The sequence below is a fragment of the Centrocercus urophasianus genome, unplaced genomic scaffold (genome assembly GCF_019232065.1).
Source record: "Centrocercus urophasianus isolate 14NV4802_14NV808 unplaced genomic scaffold, USGS_Curo_1.0 seq_10, whole genome shotgun sequence".
Lineage (NCBI taxonomy): Eukaryota > Metazoa > Chordata > Aves > Galliformes > Phasianidae > Centrocercus > Centrocercus urophasianus.
The window spans coordinates 51529476-51554345 of NW_024884142.1; the positions used below are offsets into that span (position 1 = coordinate 51529476).

General features: G+C 35.5%; 1 protein-coding gene across 5 annotated transcripts in view; it reads left to right on the forward strand.

Annotated features, from left to right (window-relative positions):
* The window catches only part of ADGRG6 (adhesion G protein-coupled receptor G6), a 108304-nt gene that overhangs the window by 73142 nt on the left and 10292 nt on the right, over positions 1-24870 (forward strand). For all 5 annotated transcript variants that reach the window (XM_042812626.1, XM_042812653.1, XM_042812662.1 and 2 more), the window contains 13 exons: positions 1800-1942; positions 2675-2789; positions 4740-4801; positions 6362-6569; positions 7005-7170; positions 10330-10470; positions 12977-13093; positions 14684-14729; positions 15978-16084; positions 19102-19229; positions 20313-20581; positions 22001-22112; positions 22408-22691. In XM_042812626.1, the coding sequence (XP_042668560.1) occupies positions 1800-1942; positions 2675-2789; positions 4740-4801; positions 6362-6569; positions 7005-7170; positions 10330-10470; positions 12977-13093; positions 14684-14729; positions 15978-16084; positions 19102-19229; positions 20313-20581; positions 22001-22112; positions 22408-22691 (1898 nt within the window). The remainder of the gene's footprint in view (positions 1-1799; positions 1943-2674; positions 2790-4739; positions 4802-6361; positions 6570-7004; positions 7171-10329; positions 10471-12976; positions 13094-14683; positions 14730-15977; positions 16085-19101; positions 19230-20312; positions 20582-22000; positions 22113-22407; positions 22692-24870) is intronic.

A 24870-nucleotide genomic window follows, 5' to 3' on the forward strand; every position in this document is an offset into this window, starting at 1 on the left:
AACAAAACAAAACAAAACAAAACAAAACAAAACAAAACAAAACAAAAAAAAAAGCAAGCCAAGCCAGCAGGTAACCTGTACCACATTTTTATCTCATTCTTCAGCAGTGTGTTAAAACTGCAGATATAAGAAAGAAAAAAAGAGTACGGATGCTCAAAAGAAAACAAAGCAAACAACCAGTAACATATGTAATTCTTTTCTTAGGGGTCAAATAGTGAAATGTGTGGAGTATTTAGCTCATATTCATGACTCTTGAAGGCTTTATGAGTCTTGGGCTTTGCTTTTCTTACTTTTTTTCCCCTAGAAGGATAAGTTTTTTATTTCTAATGCCAGTTTTAATACCATTTCAATAATGAGATTTTTTTCAGAAGTATCTGTTGGAGGTAAGCAGTTTTCAACATGAGTTCTGACAGAAAGATAGTTAAGTCTGTCATCACACAGCAACATTCGTACAGTAAACTAATTTTGTACTGTACCACACTAGGCACCTCCAGAAAGAACAGCTCTGGGATGTCATTTGGAGGCAGATTTTTGGCATCAGTCTATCTAAGAGGGGGTTCCAGAAATCTCTCCCAGCCCACTCCTGTACAGCACCCTTGCAGATTTTGTCTTCTATTCTTCAAGAAGCATTCCAGACCCAGCAGCTCACTGCTATTTCCTGGCTTTGGGGTCCCCCCAGTGAAAGACGCTTTGTTTGGTGCTCACTGTATGTGCTGGCAGTGCTGCCACTTCCCAGGCTGCCAGGAACTGATCACACACCAGGAAGGTCTGTCTTAATTCAAGATTCTGGGTATACAAGGGCAAGGCTAAGATGAAGGCAGCCCAAAGCAGGCTTGATTTTTCCTTTTTTCCACATTTCTGCCCCCATGAAGATCCAATGTTCCATGCTTCAGTGGCGTCATCTCCCATTAACCGTAGCCAAGCAATGCTCTTGGGTACCAACACATTCTCTTCTCCAACATGGGTTTTCTGTGTCCCAGGAGGAAATCTTTCAGCCTTCCACTCTCAATTTCTTTCCTGTGTCCTGCTAGAACTTCTTTCCCGTTCACTATTTTCTTTCCAGAAAAGCTATGTTTTTGGACAAGGGTGGAGACTGTTTTATTTCTCTCACAGGAAAGAGACTTGGGCACTTTGAACTACTTCTTAAGCCCGAGAAAGTAGCAGTGGGCTGTAGTACAAAACAGCTATTACTGCTCGAACTTGAATTACTCATCTGAGCAACTAGATTTTCCTAATTAGAACTAAAATACACTTCATAGAAATGTATGAGGGTGTTTTTCATTCCATCAAGATTTGAGCATCTGAAAAGTAGGCATCTATTCTTTATTAGTCTTCTAGTCTTATTCAGTAGTCAGTGGAGAGAAAGGCCCTCCAGAGGATGACTTATTCCAGCCTGACAAGTTCTGTAAAGCTTCTAAGCTTTACAGCTTTTAAGTTGCTAAGCCATTAGCAACCAGATTTTTGGATTTAATTAGGACCTGTTTACAAATGGGCATTGGGCACTCACAGTGGAGAATATTTTTTGCTTTCATCTTTTAAAATATCTTGAGGTAATCTAAATCTTCTCAAAATATTTACTGGCTTTATTAGTGAGCTGCTTCTTTAATGGTAACTACAGGATGAAATTTCCCAACCATACATTCTTTTCCTGTTGCTGTATGATTTACAAGTAACAAACAATATTCTTGGCATCTTGGTGACGCTCTTACTGAGAAAACTAGAGTTTGTCAAATATTTTTATTTCCACATCTTTGGGATCTGCTGCTCTGACTCAAACATTTGCATAATTTTTCTTGCAGTTTTGAGGTTCTAGCCCTTCTGGTTTATAATGCTACCAACAACATCAATTTAGAAGAGCAAGACATCCGACAAAAGCTCATAAGTAATAATGAGTCCATAGCAGAGGGATATAGGCTTCATACAGTGGAAGTTGATCCAGTGGGTAAGTAGATTCAGCCTTATTACACAACTGATTTTATTTGAATGTCCAAAAATAAGCATCTCCTATGTTAAAATAATCATACATTTCCAAACAGTATAGCTATCTCAGATTTTGAATTGTCCCTTTTCATTGCTCCATTGATCTCAGAGGGATATCAAGATATCTCTTTTAAAACAAATAGAGCTGTCAAGGTTGCTTCATTCAGTGTTTTTTTTTTTTTTTTTTTTGTCTGGTTCAAAATTGGCTAGAACATTTCCTTTTGACTGCTTTGGTTGTTTGGTTGTTTGAGGATAAAGAAGTATGATATACAGCCAGAGATGTTATGAGACATTTTTGACCACTGAGGACCCTCATATCCTCTCCTCAGCCCGCTTTGTGATTCTATCAACCACTGTCCTTAATCAATCTTCTTCCAGCTATTGTGAATCCCCCATATTTTTGCAGTCATCTTCTAGTGCAAGATTGCTCTTCCTTTGGTAGGGAAAAGGGAGAGGCTGGTGGAACTCAAATGGATGCAGTTTGCACATTCAGTGCTTTTCCTTCAGCATCAGTAGCAGTATATTTTGTCCCTTGCTGTACACCCTCCCTTACCACTAGTCTATGGAAAACATTCAAGCATTTCATCTGAAGAGAGCTACATGCTGCAGAACGGATAGTGAGCTTAGTACAGAAATGGAACACAAATGAAGAAATTTGTAATTAACACTAATTGAGATGTTTTTATTTTTACAGAGAAATGTTTAGCTGAAGAAAACCCTCCAAACTATTTTTGGCCAGACACCAGACCAACAGTTACCAACTTTACATTTTGCCATGGGAGTTCAGTTCAGACTGCATCAAGAACCTGGTAGGTAGTTAAAGACCAGAGAAGCTGAGAGCTTCAGTTTTCTGGTTATATAGTTAGACCTTATCATCCACAACAGATGCCACTGAATGATACCATATCTCAGAAGGATGATTTCTATGCTGTGAGAGAACATGTGTATGCAGTACGAGTACATACTTCATTAATAAGAGAAAAAAGCTTATCTACTACTGCTGTAGGATGTAATACATGATCAAAGTGAAAATAGCACCTTCTTACTGAACAAACATGCTTTCTTCAGTTTGTGATGTTAACGTTGCCAAAATCAAATATCTGCTACTACTTGACTACCAATCTCAACTTGAGCAAGAAACTTTTTGACAAAAGTTTTGCAAAGATGAGGAGTATATTTATTTAATTCAATCCAGAACTTCTTATCCAGTTAAATGAAGGTAAAATAAATCCTTTGAAACAAGAATGTTATTAGTAATTAGTCATATGTGAAGGTGGGTAGTCTAATGCTCAAAGATTTGGACTTAAGCTTTTAAGGTTGAGGATAATTTTTCCCTAATATAGCCTTTCTTTGTGAACATCAACCAATTATTTAAACACTGTAGTTCTATTTCCCCTCTTTAAAAAGAGAATATTATGACTTCCTTTGATATATTACTAGAATAATATGGCTTTGATCTCCTATGAGTGTCTTGAATGCAGTATTAATTAATCTCTTCAGTATTTAGGATGATCAACAATCATCCTATTGCAATACAGTAGTCTCATCCACCCACTCCATCTGGAACATGTTCTGAGAAGACTAGATCTTTCACTTTTTATAAACAATATGTCAACATGGGTAGGAATCAGCTTTGAGGTTCTATGCCAAACAGGAAAACAATCAGCATTATTTTTAACTAACTCACTTCCTCAGCCTCATAATCTTATACAAGAACAGCTAGATTCTGATAGACCAACTTTTGTTTTAAAGTAAGTAGCGCATGGGTCAGATTGTTTTTATGTCAGTCTCCAAATCATTAAAAATTAAGCCTTCTGGCCTTTGCTGCCCCAGTATTGCTTATCTTTATTATTCATTTGTGGTATAAACAATAGTGTTGGTTATCTGTCTGCCACACTTCTAAAATAAGTTACTGTGTTCTGTGTTGCACTGTGTTTTCTATGCCCACATTAGCTTTTATCTATACGGAGGACAGGTATGGTGTGTTTTATTCTGAGACAAAGAAACCTGTCCCCGTAGTGTTTTCTAGATTTGTGCTTCCAAGCAAACACGGAATAACTTTATTCAAGCATGTACTGAGTGAAAGGCTAAATTTTTCCCTTTCTCAATCCTGTCTTTGTTATACTATGGTATCATGGTTCTCCTGAAAGGAAATCTAGGAAGAAGTGTGCTTAATTTCTGAGCCATGTGTGGGAATTTTGCTATGGTAAGGTTTTATAGAAAAACATTTTGAAAAAGCTTACAGTCTTTTTATGCCTGTCACTCATCTTGAACCTGTATCTGATGGTGACCTTCTGGTTTTCATAGATGGTGTAATATTCTATCTCTGCACAGCCCCTGTTCTTGTTCTTCTGAAGGTATTAACGCTTGCTATTGACCTGATCAAAGCCATTTATATCAAAGAAAAAATATAGAAACAGCATCTGATTAGACTATATTAAATAGGGACATAATAGCTTGTGTCAATTTTTGGGTCTTTTCTGAAATACGCATTTTCTGTTAATCAATTTGTCAAGTCAGTATTGCAATCAGCATTAAATTTGTCCAAAGGAACTGCAGTTTTTCTCAACTCCGTCACTCTACAGATCACATATGTCCACTGTCTAGCATACATTTAATTTCAGTGAGCTAGTATTGCAAGAAAATTTGCGAATCAACAATATTGTATCACTATGACACACGCAAAACAATTATGAAACATCTATATAATTACGCCATTTCATGTATTTCATGTACATTTTGTCATTTTTCCTCTTTAGCTATTTGGGTCTGCAGAATTACACATCATACTGGGGCCAACCAGATCTTAGAAATTGCACAGGTAGGTGTATAGATACTGATTTTTGGCTAAAGTGACAGCTTTGTACATTTTGGTTTCTAACTACTATAAGGAGGAAAGTTACATTAAGGCAGAATGTATTCCTAATTTTTACCATTATTGTTTTGTTTTGTTTTGTTTTTTAAAAAGAAAAACATATGGACAAAGTTCTAGGGAAGTGCACCAAATTGAATCCAACCCACCCATTCTGGATATCACTTAATGAAATAAATCAAATTCTTCAGGTAATTTCATCGAGAACAGAGGCAGGAAGCTTGCGCCAGTTTGATACTCAAGTTTGTACAAATTTTTAAATATTTCCGATGACCATAGATACCAGGGGAAAGAATTCTACTCTTTTCACAGAGCTTATGATCAGGCATTTTCAGATTTATTATCAGTTTGAAAAGTACCCCTTGATATCATTCTGGTGTTAAAGGAGTTAAAAAATGAACAGAAAACTTTTTTTTTTTTTTTTTTTTTTCCACTCTATTTTAGTGCCAGAGTTAGTGAAAAGCAAGATATTCTCAAAGTTAACTCAGAGCTACAGCAAGCTGTTCCTTCTGCATTGCTTTCCCATAGAAGACTTTTTATCTTACACCACTGATGGGGATTTCATATGGAGCCTGACCTAATTTAGTGGATTGTGATGAGTACTTATAGTCACACTATATGAAAACATTTTTTGTTCTGAAATGGACACTCTGCAGCAAACATAGTAAAAGCTGCATTATAAAACTCAGCTTTAGAAAAGCCCACAATCACATTCAGACCAAACAAGGCTGATGTTCTCTTGAAATCTTATTTGTGATTTTTCAGTAAATATAAAATATTTGACATTGTAAAATTTAAGTATTTAGTTTTCTATCCAGATGGCTCAAAGCATTGTTTAACATTCGGTTTATACTAATGCTTTGTCACTAAACAAAATGTCAACCTTTCCTTAGTAGGAAGATTCTTCTCATGAAATTTGCTTCTGTGTTGTATTGCCCAGCCCTATCAGTAAGAGTGCATTCATGCAAATGAATTGACAACATTCATGGTGGGGTCAGACTTTCTCCCCAGAGATGAAAAGTGAATTTTTTGTCAGTAGTGGTGACTTTGGGACACATTGATTTTGCTTCAAGGGGGACACAGAAGCAGGTGTTGGGGGTTTTTTTGTTGGTTTTTGTTTGTTTTTTGTTTGTCACTGTTGTTTTTGTTTTGTTGTTGGTTTTCCCATCTCTTCCCAAAAAAGACAATATCATTAAGAGAAGAAAAAAGAAAATATGGTTTTATTTCTTAATCCCCTTTCTATCAATCAGCCGTTTCAGTAGTTGCTCTGATTTACAAAATCAGATCAAATCAGTGTAAAGCAAGTCACAACCCATGCAGACAGTATATAAGAATTACCAGGTTAGATATGCTTTAAATGAAAACATGAATGAGGTAAAATAATACAGTTTCATGTTTATTATAAGTACCACAGAACATGCTCTGTATTTTCAGTAATGAGGATAAAAATTTGTATTTTTAAATTACCTCAAGATTGGTACAGATTATTTACTATTTTTGCTTCAACAGAAAATGCAGCTGATATTGCCAATCAGCTTTTGAATCTCACTGGTGAAGGGCAGCAGCTTACCTCAGACAAAGTAAACGATGTTGTCCAGAAACTCAAAAAAATTGTGAATGATGAAGAAATTGATGAATCTCTGGGTTCTACTGTGGTGACAATTTTTTCCAATATTCTAAACAGTTCAGACAGTGTATTGGCAGCATCATCTTCAGAGTAAGTATTTCTGCATTTGCTTTTAAAAAAATTTAGGAAATTGATTCATTCTTCCCTATAAGTACCATAAAAGAAATCATTTTTTTCTGATTTCTGTGAAAAGAAATTCCTAATAAGTTAAGCAGATATTTATTCTTGTAATAAAATTAATGTACATGACAAAATTTTTTAATGGAAAAAAAGACTGTTGGTGAATGACACAGCGTATATTAAGGTATTGTCAGAAGACAATTTCAGGACCAGTGACATGCAAATCAGAAAAATTCTATCTATCAAAACCTTCTGTGTTCAAAAGATACACGTGTGTTTACAGCTTGACAGTCTCCTTGTGGATACAAAACTGGGTGACAGAAGCATAAGAGGATTGCCTTAAGGTGAAGAGAATACATGGAGAGCATATAGAGTAGAATAAAATAATTTTATTTCTGTTTTCAGAGCTCTTAAAACTATTGATGCCTTGGCTTTAAAGATCCAATTCACAGGACCATCCATGAGTATTTCAACACGCAATCTTGCACTTGGAGTGTCTTCTGTAAATTCAACTTCATTCAAAGGTTCTTCTTTCAGTGTCAGTCCACAGAATAATGCATCTGATTTCCAGGTAACATGGGCAGTTGTGTTTGAACATTAAATGTGACTGTTATTCCAAGTTTATTTATTATCTTTTTATGAAACTGCTTACAACTCCCTACTTCCCCCCCTGCTTTCTATTTCCTTTTTTTCCTGTAATCATCCAAACAGGTTAGCGCAGCATTTATTTGAGTGACAGGAATACCAGATGGACCCCCATATCTTCCGTATGGATAAAAAATTATTTGCTTACAAATGCAGAAGAGATTTTATCTTTTCCTCTTCTTTTTTTTTTCTTTTTTTTTTAAAAAACCAATGAAAAGGGAAAATCATATTTAACAGCCTGTTGTGTTACCCACTGTGCACTAACAACTTTATCAATGCATTTCAGGTTTAGCATGAGACAAGTGAATGTAGATATATATATGCGTAGCTTTCTGCAGATTGAGTAGATATTCAACCTTCCTGTACAGTGTAAATACTGCTAACAGGGGCGTAAGGCTGATCCAGTTGTCCACATGAAGGTTGTTAGGCTATTGCTGCCTGGGATGTCCATGAGTGTTCAAGACATTCACACAGGTCTTGACCGATCATCACGAACGCATGAAAAATAAAAGGACACATCCCTCAAAATGCAGAATGATCTCCAGTACTACAGTACAGGCTGCTATAGTAATTTGTCATCACTTCAAAAATATTTTTTCATCTTTTTTTCACAAATGAAAATACACAGCTATGAAATAGCTATGAAATAGCATCTGAGATGCACAGTAGCTACTGGGATTAAAAAGAAAAAAACATAAAAAAAAAAAAAAAAAAAAAAAAAAAAAAAAAAAAAAAAAAAAAAAACACCAGCAATCTACTATAATTTGGGCCAAAGAACCCAAATCTAAACTCAGACTAAACATAACACTATGATAATTTTTAAAGAATAATCACTAGAGTGTAAGCATCTAACAGAACAAAATTCATTCATGCAACAAACTAGCCAGATATTAATCTCATCTTTACATAAGCTACTATGTACTTTAAAAGCAAAAAGCAGTAATGAAGGCAGTGTTTAGTAGTACTAGTAGTATAGGCTACTGGTGTTTTATTTGCTCTTTATGTAGACGTTGGAGCAAAACTCAAATGATGATTTAAATAGATGCAAATGGGTTGAATGTAATTGAGTTTCACGCATTCATATTCATAGAAATTTCAGTTAAACATTTCTTTGAATCAGTTTTATTAGAAATGTCTGATGATTTTAAATCTACTTTTGTTTAGCTCTCATATTAATCACAGAATCATAGAAAGGCTTGGGCTGGGAGGAACCTGAAAGATCATCCAGTTCTAATCCCCCTGCCGTGGCCAGGGTTGCCCATGGCCCCATCTACCTCCAGGGATGGAGCATCCCTGACGTTCAATAGCTGATTGTTTTTTGATTTTTATCAAAGTAATATTTCTTCTCCAGATTTCGTTCTGTATTTATGGAAAGAGGAAAGGAAAAATTCTGAAATTGGGCTTGGGATGTTTGCCTGTATAATAAGAATTACCATCTGTGGCTTGAGAACATCCAGGAATTTTCTTGCCCTGGAATAATTTATTAGAGCACTGTCTAAATAATCATAAAATAAAAACTCCGTCAAGTTATTTATAATGTTCCTTTTGGAACACAAGATTGTTCACAGACTTTTACATTTCCAGAATTTTTAGCACCCTTACTACCAGAAAACTCAGCAACTATTGTGGTCACAGCTGCTATTTTCCATGCCTATCAAGAAAGATACTTGCTATCCCTGCTGGAAGAAGATTCTCCTCTGAAAGCACAGGACTTTTACCAGCAGTGTGATGATCTAGGATCGTCAGGGAACCTTAAAGTCTTTAAACTGTATGTCAGAGTGTTTCCAGATTTTCTTTCATATTTTTTCTTGAAGTAGATATCAAGCAAGTGTAACCATAGTAATTTGGAAAGATTCTATTTTAGTCCCTTTTGTCTTTTTGTTTCTTGCCAAACCTTTGACTAAGTTAGGTTATAGTGATTCATATTATTAAATTGTTCCTGTAATATATCCTTGCTTCTTCATAAAAACCTCTTCCACTCCATTTGCAGACAGTACCTAATGGGACATCTTTATTGCATGCGTATCTTTTGCTTAATGTGGCAGAATTACACTTTGACAAACTTTCATTCAAGTGAACTACTTCTTATTAATTTCCATTGTTGCCTGCTAATCACAGTAAATCACTGAAAATTTAGAATTTGAATAAATCTATCAGTTGCCTATGACTTGTAGCCTTCTAATAAATAATGATGCTTTTAGAATCATATGATTAGTCATCAGAGACATAAATATAACTTGGGTCTGAAGAAGTCAGGAGTGTGAATTTCCTTATCTTGCAGTAAAATTCTTGAACACTTTTACAATAGCCAGTATTAGATGAATTACTCCTCTCTTTCTGATGGATAGCCTGGTACACATTGAGTTTGTCATGGTGTAACAGCAGGCAGTCATAGACATACTGACAGATAGGTAATGAAAAACGAGCTTGTATCCTCGTTTATCTTTGCTCACTTATTACATTCATGTGCCATAAAGGACTTTCAGTTGTCTGGCATGTTGCCAATATTGATTATTCTCATGACAAAAAATGGTTTTTTTTATGCTGCATTGCATGATAATTGTAGAATGGTGACACTAACTATTATTTTAATGTCACCTTTCTGTGACATACTAACTGTAAAAGCTAGTAAGAGAATTAATTCAGATATTTGATCAAACACAAAATTACAACTAAAGAAAGAATGATTGGAGTATATTTTTTCTGTTTTCAACATTGTTTTGTGCAAGGAAATATATCTTAATGGTTACTGAAAATTATTAAGAGTGCTGTAATTGCCATCTCAGTATTTTCAAATCATCATTATATCAGTGAAACAGAGCTCTTTCTTTTTTTTTAAATCTACTGTCTTCCTGTAGCAAAAACTTAATTTCATGCTGTGTGAAAAAGCCTCCACAGCTAACTAAAAAAAAAAAAAACAAAAAAATTGAATTGGATCTTGCATAGGTACAGGTAAAATTTATGTTGAAAGTTCTAGTTCAATGTTTTAGATATCTTCATAAAGCATTTGAACACAGTTGTGGACAAAGGATGGCTTGCTTTTTGTTTGAATATGTTCTTTTCTTCTGTTGTTTTTATTTAACAGATAGACTTTGACAAGGATCAGACAAACGCCATTGCTTCTGTCATTCTGCCACCAAGTTTACTGAAGAATTTAAGTCAAGATGACATTGAAGTTATATCAAGGGCTCAATTTACTTTCTTCAATAAAAATGGTCTTTTTCAGGTAACCTTCAGTGTGTTTGAAGTAATTTCAGCTAGTGTAAGTCAAAGGCAGCTGCTAAACATTTCCTGTAGGTATCAAATGGTGATAGCAAACGTAGGCATTAGAGACATTTGAATTCAGAGTGACAAAATAGCCATCCACACTGAACTACTGCGAGCAATTTAATAGCAGTACCTTCCTGTGACATTGACGTAAACATTTTTTTCAGAGTAATCCACAGCAAGCTGGATCCCATCTGATTACAGTCAGCGTAAAGTAGTGAGGCCCTTGATAGGGAGTATCTTCTATAGAGGTGCTTTTATACAAGTCACTGGTGTTCAGTGGAGCTGGGTTCTTTTATATCAGTTGGGAATTTGGCCTGTAATGCTGCTGTTATTTCTCTTTACCTTGAAAGAGTTGATTGAAAGTCGTACCCAATGGGCTACTTATATCTACTCTGAAATTCTGGACTGATTACCATTGTACAGAGAACATTTTTTTCTATACATACTATTCTTTTTGTGTGCTATCACAAGCAGACTTTATTTTAATGATGTCTGGATCTATTTACAGACAACCTAGTCACAGAATAAGTATAACTATATATTGGTACCTGAAAACAAAAGGGACCCAGATTGATGTCTTTCTCTTCTCCTTTGTGTCCATGCACATATTGATCATAAATATTTCCTTCATGTTTAATGCAAAAAAATAAAAAAAAAAAAAAAAATACATAAATGGAAGAAAAGTAGGATTAGGAAGAGTTTTGCAGCTTGGAAAAAAAGAAAAAAAAAAAAAAAAAAAAAAAAGAAAAGAAAAAGAAAAAAAAAGAAAAAGGACTTAATTAATATGGAAATATTTTATAGTAAACTACAAGCTATAACTCAGAAGGCTTTAGTTTGTTTTCCCATTACTATTTTAAGTGACCTTCGACTCTTGTATATCTGCAGAACTCTGTAGTATTGCATTGTTCCTATATTGTCATTTTTATTGGCAGTGTATCCAGATTCTTCAGATAATCAAGGCAAGAAATTACCCATGACCCTCAGTTACCTTCTAAAATACAACCTGAAGTATGTTTAACTATTTAAATTAGTATTCATTTTAAGGCTACTTTTTGGAGAAAAAGGATAAATATTCTTTAGTAAAGAAACCAGGAAAATACGGATATAGGATTGTCATAATTACATAAAACTATACCAAGTCTAAGTGTTTTATTTAATGGTGATTTTAAGTGATTCTTAAGCATTCACTGAAAATCTATCAACGGTTTTTGGCCCAGTTTGGCCCAGTTCTATGACTAAATGGTGTGGAGGGACTCACAGCCCCACACCCTGGGAGAGTAAGAAGGGACAAAAAGGGAAAAGCTGGGGAGACGGTCCTAAAAACAAAACAGTGGCAACAAGCAAAGGGAGAAAATTAATCTACTAAATATGATAGTAGGATGCGATATGGCATAATATAATACATGATGTTGTGATGTGGAATATCGATAACAAAAAATCATAACGCAAAAACAAAAGAAAAAAATTCTAACATAGCATGCGACCAAAATTCCATAAGCTGCTTTATCATAGAAAGGAATGCACACATCCTAGTGCTGGAGCAGGCATCAGTACCCCAAGCAAAGGAGCACAGTGCCAGTTGTGACCCCCTAAGTAACAAAGGCATTACTGTCTGGCATATGTGGCAATGAACTGATAAGAGACTAGCTGGAGACCAGGGAAAATACCTTAAAACCAATGAAGTGAACACTTAATTTTAGGCAATTGCAGTACGTAGTGACCTGGAAGTTTCTGGTTTCCCAAAGGGACAACCAGCTGTATAGCCATTCAGACTTGGATGGAGCTTCTTCACAGGAAAATCAAATTTTCAAAGCACAACCATTTTAATAAATTCTCAGATTACAAGGAAAATTTCTTTTTTGGAAAATTGTCAACCTGATATTTTTCATTTAAAGATATAGATGGCATTAGTATCTTCAGTCTTCTATTTACATTCCCACTAAATAAGACCTTACAGTATTCCTTTGAGTTTTTTCACTATATGATAATAAGATGGAGGATGGCTTAACAACTGTCCATAGGAAACAGAACATTCTCCAAAAACTTTGCACCTAGCAAAAAAAAAATTTTTTAAAATAGCGTCCACATCAAGACAAGAAAGCTAGTTCATTCTCCTGTAGGGAAATATGCTTATCATATCATGGTTTGTTATCTGCTACTTTGTTTGAGTTACAACTTTGGTGGCATTAGACAAAATTATTAAAAGGGGAAAGGGTACCTTCTAACCTCTCATTGTAATAATGCCTATGTATTTTTATGACTATAAAGAAAATATGGAAACTTTCATGAAGAAAATCCATTATTTTAGTTTATAAACAGAATGTTATTACATTACGTGATCAAAAATGCAAAAATGCTGATAGTTTATTTATTCTGGCATGCTACGAAAATGAAAGTGTACTCTGGCTTTTCTTTTATGTGCTATGTAAGCAATTATGGTTTTTTTTCTGAATCTTTTAAAGGATGCAGAAACTCCTGGAAACTTGACCAGTTTTGTGGTGGCATGCAGTATTGGAAACATAACTATTCGAGATCTTCAGGAATATGTGAAGATTACAATTAAACATACCAAAATTCAAGTAAGAAGAGACTGATTATTCAAAAGAACAGGAATGCAGATATGTATAAAAGGGCTACTTCAAAATTAATGCCTCGTATCTTATTATCATGGCCCACAACCTCAGTGGCAGATGAGGCAGTACGGCAGTAGAGATTGAACATTTTTTTGCTGTGAGACAGATGGCAACAGACAGGTAGTCTGATGAGATGCTATCTGACGTGGAAGTGCATTTGAAGCAAAGGTGTGTCACTGAATTTCTCCATGGGGAAAAAATGGCACTCACTGACATTCATCAACACTTGCTGAGCATTGGTGGAGACCAAACAGTGGATGTGAGCACAGTGAGGGAGTGAGTAGTGTGTTTCAGCAGTGGTAACAGCAGCAGTGGGTCACCTCCACTGGGGCACATTTCTAAAACAAGCATGGCATTCAAGCTCTTGTTCTTTGCTTGCAAAAACTCACAGCTAATGGTGGTGACTATGCTGAAAAATAGCATTTTGCAGCTGAGACTTTTCTCTATCAAGTGGTGGCATTGTGTCCTTTGTATCTGTTGTAGTTTCTACTGAAATAATTAGGAGGCATTACTTATAGAGTGACCTATTAGTAAAGACTGAGCTTATATCTTCATTGATTTTAGCAGATTTTGTATATTAACTCAAATGTAAATAAAATCTCTAACAAAGCAAGTAAGCAAAATGTGAAAAATAAATAATCTCTCTCATTCTCACACATTCCTAATCCATCCATGATTTATTAGAAAGACTATTGATTCTGGCACTCAGAGGCAATGTGTGCAAATAACTATTTGTAAAACCCATGTTCATGATCAGTTTATGACAATGCTCATGACCAGGGACATTATTTATTAAGCTGGAACTTTAAAATGACTTAAATTCTTTGATTAAACAGAAATTTCTTCATTAATAATTCCCAAAGATATATATATATATATATATTTGTTATGTGGTTTTCTGTACAAGAAGAATGGGCAGAACCACATTTTTTAAAGATATAATTAATTCATGGAAATAAAGCCCCAGTGCTACCCTTCGATACCTACAGTTTCAGTTAAAAATATAAAACCACAGCTACCAGTAGTTACTGCAAAAGAGACAACAGCATTAGAGAAATGAAGAAAGACGGTGTTGAAATTCAGTACATAGGTAGATTTTTTACACAGTGATAAGCTGATTCATTATTTTGACATTTCAATTCACTTTACTTCTTGGTTTTATAACTATTTCAAGGTTAGGCACAACAACCTCCACTCAAGTTCAGCAGACTTTTGCATGGTTGTGAGGCCAGTTACATAGAGGATTCACTGAGACATAAACAATAAAACAATACTTAGACATTGTAAAGACATCATACTCATGGATTACTTTAGTGAGAAAAAAAAATGTTCTCATTCTGAGGATGTGGAAAGATAATACTCCTTTTTGTAATCTGTGCAAATCTGTCTTTCTGGAAGAATAAGGTCTAGCAGGATTCTACTGCTTGTACTGTCTTTCTAGCAGAAATGTACATAGAAAAACATTTTCTGAAAATGTATGTATTGATGAGATTTGTATCTGCAGAGGTATAAATAGTCTTTTCTGTGTGTTCTTAGGAAGATCCTAAGCCAACCTGTGTCTTCTGGGATATGGCCAAAAATGGTAAGTTTAAAAATACCGTCGTTTCTTTTATGTGAATAAAAAATCAGTCACTGTCTTTGTTTCTTCTTGCTTCTTTATCAATTTGAAAAATTAGGTGACAACTTTACACTACATCATTTCTTCTTATTAGTAAAGTCACTTGTAAAAGCAGATGTTAAATATTCTTATTAAAAATTTCGCTTGTAATCTTGGTTAACATTTTAAATTTGTAATGTTTCTTTATTTTTCTGTATCTGATAACTGTTCTTCACTGATCTGTTTGTATGTGAAAATCAAATAATAATGCTAATCAGATAGATACATGTTTCTTAGATATCCTGCTAAAATTTATTGTCCAACATAGCAGATGAAAGTAGGAAAGTCGGTCATAATTACTGGGGAGAATGTAGAAGAATAAAAACAGAGAGAGAAAAGAAAGAACTAATTAGTAATCTAAATTTATAAAGCACATCCAAGGAGAAACAGTTTTGAATGATTTTGGAACATCACAGTCTTCTGAAAGATTTTGTCTTGAATTGGAGGTAAAGTTACGGGGTTTGACAGATAATTTGCAGAATTTTTCCTACAGTTGGCAAAACATCCTGAAAAGGTCAGAGAACATGAACAGTTTCTCAAAATTAGCTCATACTGGAGTGAGAAAAAAATGAAAGAAGTTATCAGGAATGCAAATATTACTTTTTTACAGTTTTTTTTAAATAATTCTACTTTTATTTTTCAAGAAAATGGGATAAGAAGAGGATAGTTTACTTCATGTTTTCTTTAAGAATATCTGAGAATATCCACTCTGATCTTTTGTACCACACACTGCAGAGAGGAAGGGTGGGATCCTATGCTTGTAGGCCATAAATGCTTTCATGTGCCTGGGGATATGTGAGTAGGAGGAAGGCAGGTGCAAACATCACATCAGGGTGGTATAAAGGAGTTCTAAAACCATTGTATCCTTGGGTAAAATTAACGTGTGTCTAAATGCATGATCCTTGTTCATTAGCTAAAAAATTCCCTAACTTTACTATAGCCCTTGTTTCTTCTCAGTAGGCCATAACTGGGACACTTGTCTGATGGAATTCTCTTAGAAACTAAGAAATCTAACCCTTTCTTCTTTAATGATTGATTGCTTCTAATATCCACTTGTGTTATATGTTTATTATTTATGCATTTCCGCTTTTGCTCAAGATGAGATGAAGAACCCAATGAGAAGATCATAGATGTTTGTTGGGAAGTAAAGTTACTCCTATTCCATTTTTACAGGTGGCAATGGTGGCTGGAACCCTACGGGCTGTGAAGTGCAAGCAGACTCCAATGAAAATGAAACAGTTTGCTTATGCAACCACCTCACACACTTTGGGGTACTCATGGTAGGCAAACTCTTATTGTTCACTAGATTGTCTTTCCTAGAAACCATAGCGTAGTTTTTCTCATCAGTCAAGACAGCTATCCTCATTCATGTTTGTTTTGTGAGCTATTCCTTTTATACATGATTTTTAATTTTCATACATCATTTTCCTCCTATAAAACTTTCTTTTCATAACAAAATATCTAATGATAATCACCAAAAACAAATAAAGTGATGTGGCTAAATAAAAAAGAAATAAAATTGTCCCCATAAAAGTATTCTGTATTTTGGAAAGTACTGTGCCACAGAAGATTTCGGGCAAAGGCTTCTGAGCAAATAGCATATTATATTATCCAATTTCAAAGCCAAGACATGGCTGGGTGAAAAAGAAGACCAGAATAAGACACTATAAAATGAAGGAACAGTACTAAATCTTCCAGCAGCAAAATGGAAAAAGTAGGAAAATGTTCACAGAAAAAAAGTAGAGAAATATTTTTTTTTAGAGGAAGAGGTGAGGCACTGGTTTCAGAACAAAAAGCAGAGCACTGTATTTTTAGGGAAAATGATCAGGGAGAAAAAAATGTCCTAAAGTCAGAGTAATAGCTAATGAGAACGAAAAGTCAAGACAATGGAACACAGTAATTCCACCTCATCTCAATATTCAAGGGGCTAAATTGGAATACTTTATTTAACAAAACTGATAAACTGTTACTTCCTCTTTTTTAAAAGATGTATATATTTGATCAGCTTTGGAGTTGCTTTGCAGTAGAGAATCACAGAATCACAGAATGGCTAGGGTTGGAAGGGACCTCAAGGACCATGAAGCTCCAACCCCCCTGCCACATGCAGGGCCAGCAACCTTCCCATTTAATACTACACCAGGCTGCCCAGGGCCCCATCCAATCTGGCCTTGAGCACTTTTAGGGACAGGGCATCCACAACCTCTCTGGGCAGCCTGTTCCAGCACCTCACCTCTCTCTCTGTAAAGAATTTCCCCCTGACATCCAACCTAAATCTCCCCTCCCTCAACTTCAAACCATTTCCCCTTGTCCTGCAGTTATCTACCCTTTCAAAGAGTTGATTCCCATCCTGTTTGTAGGCTCCTTTTAGGTACTGAAAGGCTGCAATGAGGTCACCCCGCAGCCTTCTTTTCTCCAGGCTGAACAAGCCCAGCTCCCTCAGCCTGTCTTATAGGGGAGGTGCTCCAGTCCCCTGATCATCTTCATGACCCTCCTCTGCCCAGCAAGAGCTGGTACAAAACATATATAACTCCTATTTTATCAGAAGATTAGGCAAAACCTCCAAACTGCGTGGCTGAGATAGATAAAGATTAGCATATCAAGAAGAGGGACGAGGATACCTTCCACCTCAGGGGCATGATTGTGCATAGTGATATTTGGATGTCTCCCGTAATTTGTCTGTTTGATGTGTTTTTGAAAGAAAAAAACTCAACATGAAAAGGATGAATTATTTCTATCTCAGCTTAAATTTTTGTGATTTTTTACCCTCAGTAATAGGGCAAACCTGTTTTATTTTTTTTACTCCAAAATTTATTCTTTGGCCTGTGATTAAAAACTGCTGAAAACCTGTTGAGTTCTTATCGCAGCAATGCTCCTAATGAAAATAGATGTGGTTGGGTTTTTTTTGTTTGTTTTTTTTTTAATTGTTGCAGTGACAAAATGGATTTCTCTGTGACAGGGATTTTCAGGCAGTGACTTTTTCAGTTTTGGCTTTGCATAGCCTTCCTAACAGAGTTGCTCTCTTTACATCATGCTCAGATGTCAATGGGAAATAGTCACAAGCTTTTTATCTTTTCGCAAGCTAAATTGTGGTTTTGTTTCACTTTTCATCCCTGAAGGGGGGGAGGGAAGGGATTTTCTTTAGAATATGCTCAATGAGTTCCTTCTCTACCCTAAATGCTTTAGTGACATTAAGAAATAAGGGAGAAGTTCTTTGAATTGGGGCTGTGTTCCTACAGATTTTTTACACAGTTTTGAACCTTCCAGTTGCTTTTCCATTTCAATAATCTTATCTGACTTTAATTCAGATATTAAATTATTTTCAAATAACAATCTCTTTACATACATAAACTGTTACAAGGTTGGGACAGAGTTTGAAAAGCTGCATACAGTTCCTTCACTTTTTTTCTGAAGAATAGCATGTTCTGTAGCCTTCTGTTGGTTCTTTCTGCTAGATGTTGCTATCTTTTTTTCTAAGGAAGACAGTTCCACTGACTATAGAGCAAATGATATTAAATGCTAATTTTTGCTCACACAGTCCATGGTGATATAGATCCAAACATTCTCATTTTTTCTTTCCCTTAAAAAAGGAAATAACCCTGGCATTTATTCTCAGACAGGACTATGTGGCAATTACAGTTGGACAGAGAACTGGAAAAAAAAAAAAATCCCCCGAATGTTCCTACTTCATTTCCAATCTTTTTTTGAAACGTTGTCACTATTTTTCTGAGCAATTCTATATATAACTGTAGTTTGCATGTCAAAACAGACCATAAATGCAAAGAACAATATCTTGCCCTTGGTTTCACCTATAGACAACTAGGTAAACTGATTCTTATGAGCTCTTCTAATAATAAGAAAGGATGTCAGAAACTCCCCAGAACATTGTGTATTTCATTATGAACAATTTTTAGATTACTTTTTCAATAGATGTTCAACATTCGTATCGTCTTAAAGAGAGTTGTGCATAAGCAACAGAAATTAAAAAATATATATTTTATCTGGGAAGATTTTTTCCACAGAAGGACATCGAAATTCCTGGTACTGAATTGTAAGGAGCATCATCAAGCTCTGTCTATCTGCTGAAACAAGCATTTATAATTCTCACAGCACAGTGTTTTCAAGAACAGTGGGAAGGAAGTGAGAGGTGTAACAACTATAAACTGAGTATTCTCGGTAAACATGAACCCTGACATCAAGTTATGCTGTTATTGCCAAAGTGTTTCTAAGTTTCGCTTGACTAATTACCAAGTAAGAGTGTTGTGCTGCAACTGACGCCTCTTCCTTCTGTCTCCCGTAGGACCTTCAGGGAACCACTACAGAAATAGACCCACAGAATACCAAGATCCTCACTTTCATCACTTACATAGGCTGTGGGATATCTGCTATATTTTCAGCTGCAACTCTTCTGACATACATTGCATTTGAGTGAGTACTAGTGCTGTAAAAAAAAAAAAAAACTACAAATGAAGTACGCCTATGTGATAAATTAGCTATATGTTTTTCATATTATTTCTTGCATAGGAAGGAAAGCATTCAAAAAAAAACAAATTCTGAGCACAAATATGGAAGTAGATTTATTTATTTATTTATTTATTTATTTATTTATTTATTTATTTCAAGAAGCTTAGGTTCATATTCTCTCCTGCTTTAAATGTGCTGTGTTCCTCAGGCAAGGCAACAAGGTTCGTGGGACCCAATATACTCTCTCATGAGTATGATATTCTCTAGGTCCAAAATAGATCTATATTATAAAACTCACAGCCAGGCTTTCTGTGAGGAAATAAAACAAAACAAAACAAAAACAACAACAACAACAACAACAAAACCAGCCATGAAGCCAAGTTATAAAGCACTTTTAACAAAGCACTATAGGAAATGCAAGGGTTTTGAAATAATGCAGCTGTATGAACAGTCAAAAGAGAAAATGAAGTCACCTCAATGCAAAGCAACCATCCTGCCATTCTACTAAAGGATAGTTTTCTGAGGGAAAAAATAGGGGGCTTCTGAGATCTTCAAAAATAGTTCTAAATAAATCTCTAATAATTGCATTGCTATTGCATTACCTAAGGTATAGTGTTTTTGTCCAAGATGGCAGAAGTTGCCCCACAGTTCATACATTTCAATGTGTTTCAGTTACAAAAAGAGAGAAACAAACAAGCAAGCAAAAACAAACAAACAAAAAATCCCTGACAACAGCACCAGTAACAGAAGAAACCAGAATATATTGGTCTGGATGATACATTCTAAAAAGTAGCAGATATTAATATATGAAGTAATTAGACCTCTGGCCACCTATATTTTGAGAGTTTGCTGTTAATTTTTTTCTGTCCTTATTTTAGGTACACAACACAATGCATTATGTTTAATTTGAAGATTTGCTAATGCAAATAAATGAGTTGATAAAATATTTTGACAATTAAGTAGCTCATTAAGGGCCCAAAAAAGTGCTGACTTTCCCTTGGGTAGTTGGAACCAATTAATCTTATGCTTCTGTATTTCTCTCACTAGGAAGCTAAGAAGAGATTATCCTTCCAAAATCCTAATGAATTTGAGCACAGCTCTGCTCTTTCTGAACTTGACTTTCTTGCTTGATGGTTGGATTGCATCTTTTGACATAGATGGCCTCTGCATAGCCGTTGCTGTACTTTTACACTATTTTCTTTTGGCCACCTTTACATGGATGGGACTAGAAGCCGTTCATATGTACATCGCTCTAGTGAAAGTGTTCAACACCTACATACGGAGATACATACTCAAGTTCTGCATCATTGGCTGGGGTGAGTTCCATAGATGCAGTTTTTACAGTGTCCTTTTTGAAATGATATTTTTTAGCAGACCAATGTCACAGATACAAAACAGAATCAAAATCAGTCTAAAGTTTCCTTCCCTCACCCTGAGGTGCTGGCACACATCCAGCTGAGGACTCTGTCACGGAGACCAGAGTTCCTGTGGATGGTTCAGTGAAAACACATTGGAACTGGCAATCTCTGCCTTAGGAGAAGCAGAGAGACCAGATACACTAGTGTTTCCAAAGAAGCCAGCATGTTCCTGCCATGTCAGAGATAGAAAACTGTGGCACAAAATAAATTCATATCTTCACACTGGCTTTCAAGAAGATCTCAGTTGAGCCTGCAGTTTCTTGCCAAAAATATATGGCGGAATCAGAAGTGATCAAACTTTCCTGAACTTCAGCAGTTTTTAAACAACAGAGAAATTCTTCCTGCCCTAAGAAGTATACACTGAAGGACCGAATTGGAAAATGTAATACTGAAAAATAATTGTAAGGCTCAAGCAGAAAGGCTTTTATTCTTCATTTTTTTTTATATCAGGAATCTGTGCTTTCTGTCTGAAAGCACATATTGTGTTTGAAATAATACAGTACAATACAAAACCATTAACCTCATGACTAGAGCACTGACCTCAGTCCAGCTGGTAATTGATGTCTTTCCATCGGCAACTAGCATCCTTTTTGGCAACATTAGCAGAGGACATGGACTGAGTGGTAGGAAAAGCAAATTAACCTCTTCCCCCTTTGAATCTGTTTTGTCATTGCAGGAATAAGGCATGTAAATAAGGCATGTCAGGAAATGTGCATTTGCTCCATCTGAGCTGTATCTCCCTCTACACATAGTTCTCTTCCACATGGTTTTCTTATTATTTTCCCAAAATATTCTTTTTACTATATTGATAAAACAGAAATAGTCTTCTTTTTACTTTTTTTTTTTTTTTTTTTTTTTGGTTTGTGTTGAAGTAAAGGGCATCTAATGTTTTAGAAAACATGAAGATATTTTCAGCTGAGAGAAGCAGAGCAGAAATTACAGGTTTGAGTTCATGTTCCCTGGTTTCTCATCCTTCTTAAATGACATCAACATCTCTGGAAAGAAATCCCTCCAAAAATATCCCAATCCCAACTCTTCTTTGATCTTATTGTTTCAGTAATTTGTTAGTCTCCTTTCTTCATTATGAGAGCCTGTGTGCAAGTTCTTTGAGAGAAATACCTTGTCACATCCTAATATAGCATTTTCTAACTTAAAGAAAGGACATTAAGTAGTTTTATGTAGTTTTCTGACATAGAGCTACCTTGTGATACTCTTTACTAAAGCACTACTGTTGGAAACATTGATAATTTAGCTTTGCACGGTAATCTTGAAAGTTCAAGAGATTTGAGAGCAAACTACAGTGTTCTTGTATTACAGGTTTGCCAGCTCTAGTGATAGCAATTGTTTTAGCGAGCACAAATAAAAATGCAAGTCACGTTTATGGAAAAGAATTGTATGGCAGAGATGCTACTGGGCAAGGAGACGACTTGTAAGTATTTACAATCTCTTACAATTTAGCATTCAGCATGGAGAAAAGAAAAAGCATTATCCAGATAGCTTTGGAAAACTCACATGTGAATAAAACAAGCAAAATGGACAAAATTGTCTCCTAAATTTTTTTAGTCCGAAGTGCAAAGAATTTCAAATAATTAACTTGAAATTTGAAATTTTTCATTTGAAATTATAGCTCTGCAGAAGAGAAACCAGATGTAGACACATTTTCCTTGTAGTTGAATAAATGATGTTATGTGCTACCTAAAAATGATTGTACTTCTTTTTTACAGCTGTTGGATCAAGAATAAGGTTGTCTTTTATGTGACTGGTGCCGGATACTTTGGAATCATGTTTCTCTTGAATGTTGCCATGTTTGTAGTAGTGATGGTGCAGATCTGTGGGAGGAATGGGAAAAGAACTAATCGAACTCTAAAGGAAGAGATCCTGAGGAATCTCCGTAGTGTGGTCAGCCTGACCTTCCTCTTGGGCATGACATGGGGCTTTGCCTTTTTCGCCTGGGGTCCCTTAACTCTGCCCTTCTTATACCTCTTTTCCATTTTCAATTCACTTCAAGGTAAGCAGAATTTCTTTTTCTTGTGAACAAACAATACTTGAGCCATTGTTGTTCTGGGAGATCTTACATCCAGTGATCCATCTAGGGAACTCAAACCCAAGTTCTCTGGATCTTACCCTGGTACTGAAACATCATTAGTTTACTGTTTTGTAGAACACTTGTACCTACAACATATGGGTTGAAGGTCTTTGTTAGATCAATTAACATTTCAAGGCCTTTTAAATAAAATGCACAGTATTATAAATAGTGCTATTCCTAGCTAACAGTCTGCAGTGATTTCTGCTGATAGATTCTGTATGACCTTCAACATTTCCTTTCATTGATTACAACAAATATAGGAAGTCTCTTTCCTATATTTTTTCCTGTAGGGAATTTGTAAGGCTCATAACTATTTTATTAAGCCATGAGAAGCTCATAAGGAAAAATCTAGTCCTGTGTCAATGTGGAGAGATAGCACAGAGATAAATTATATTATTTGGTTCCTCAAGGAAAATCCAGTGACTGTTGTAGGCGGGTTTTTGTGTTTACTTTTGCTGAAGTTTTGAGTATTTTACTTTTTCAGTGTGGTTAATTCTTCTGAAAAATGCTATAAATTGCAATCAATTATAGTTTACAGAATCATATTGTTGACATTTAGAAGAATTTCAGTTCAGAGCTGATTTACTCTGTACCAAATGATGTTAAAATCTCCATCTCTGCTTACCCTACTCGTTAATACAGAAGAACAAAAGCATATGGAGAACCCACAAAGGTCACTGGAGGGGTATGTGTTGAACCACACACATATTAAAATGAAAAATATTAGTTTACTCAGGAAAAAAGAAAAAAGGCAAAACAAAAAGTAAACCCAAGGATGTCATTGGAGGAGCATGTGTTATGCCACACAAACACTGAGATAAAAAAATACATAATTTCCCAAGGTCAGCAAAATAGCTTCCCTTAATGGAGTACTTAATGTAACACTGTGGTTTTTATCTGTTAGGGCTGAAACATATTTACTGCACTAAAAAGATTTATTGAGCTTTCGTGGAAAGAGAATGATGTTGTCAGTTTTGTTTTGGTTCAGTTTCAACCTGAAAGGCTAGGCAGAATGGCAAAAATTGTTTGAATGTGGTGTTTTTACTAAAGACTTTTTTTCCAGTGGACAAAGTCTAATACTCCCCCAGGCACATAATGAGGTATTTGCTGTAATGTGTCTGTGTCAGAAATTCAGAAAGGCCTAGAGAGATTAAAAGCATGGGAAGAACATGAAAAAAAGATTAAAACTCTGAAGAGCATGCCAAGGATCAAATTCAGCAAGTATTCTTTAAGCAGATTTTCCAGTGCAATCAATTAAGCATGTGTGTGCAGAGTGCACACAAGGTTGACCACCACTGCTTAAGTCTCTGTGGGGTAATAGCACTGTCAAATGGAAAAACAGTAGGTCAGAAGATGAAACCAAAAACCCTGAGAAGTAAACACAAGAAGATGAGAGATGTGCTTTTCATGGATTGCTGTAGCAAAGATGGCATAGTATACATTCATACAGGTCATAACAAGCATAGGAAGATAATAATCCTGTATCTGGAAATGCTTATTGCTGTGTCTTTAGCTTTAGGCAAAGCTGAAGAAACCAGGAAAAGAACATCTCAAATCACCAGTAACTGGTGCAGCACGTATCTACCTAGAAGTAAGAGGATAAAATAGCGCAGAAGGAAAATTAAGCATTTGCATCAGGAAGCATTTTCTAGCATCCGAAAATAATTCAGTGTGGAGGTCTTTCATCATTATTAATATGAGCTTAATTACTGAGCCTTCCATAAATGTGTCTATTCTCTCTCTCATGTTTATGAAAGCTGTGCTAGTGTTTTAAGCTGTACCAGAAGCCTCCACCGACCTAGTTTTCTGTGCACTGGCAGTGAAAACAGTACAGTGCTGCAACTACTGTGTTACTGTACTTTGCTATTACATCTACATAGGAAATGATTTTTCTCTCTTTGACACTTATAGTAAAAAATCTGGGAACATCTCTTTTTTTGGCTGCTCATTTTATATATGCCTGGGCAAGCCAAGTGCTTTCAAGTTAGGGCCATGCTAGAGCCAAGCCTAGGGTCTGATTTGTCTCTGGGAAACAAAACCAAAGCTGTGTTACTAAAGCACATTGTAAACTTAATGAATAATGAAATACAGAGAAAAACAT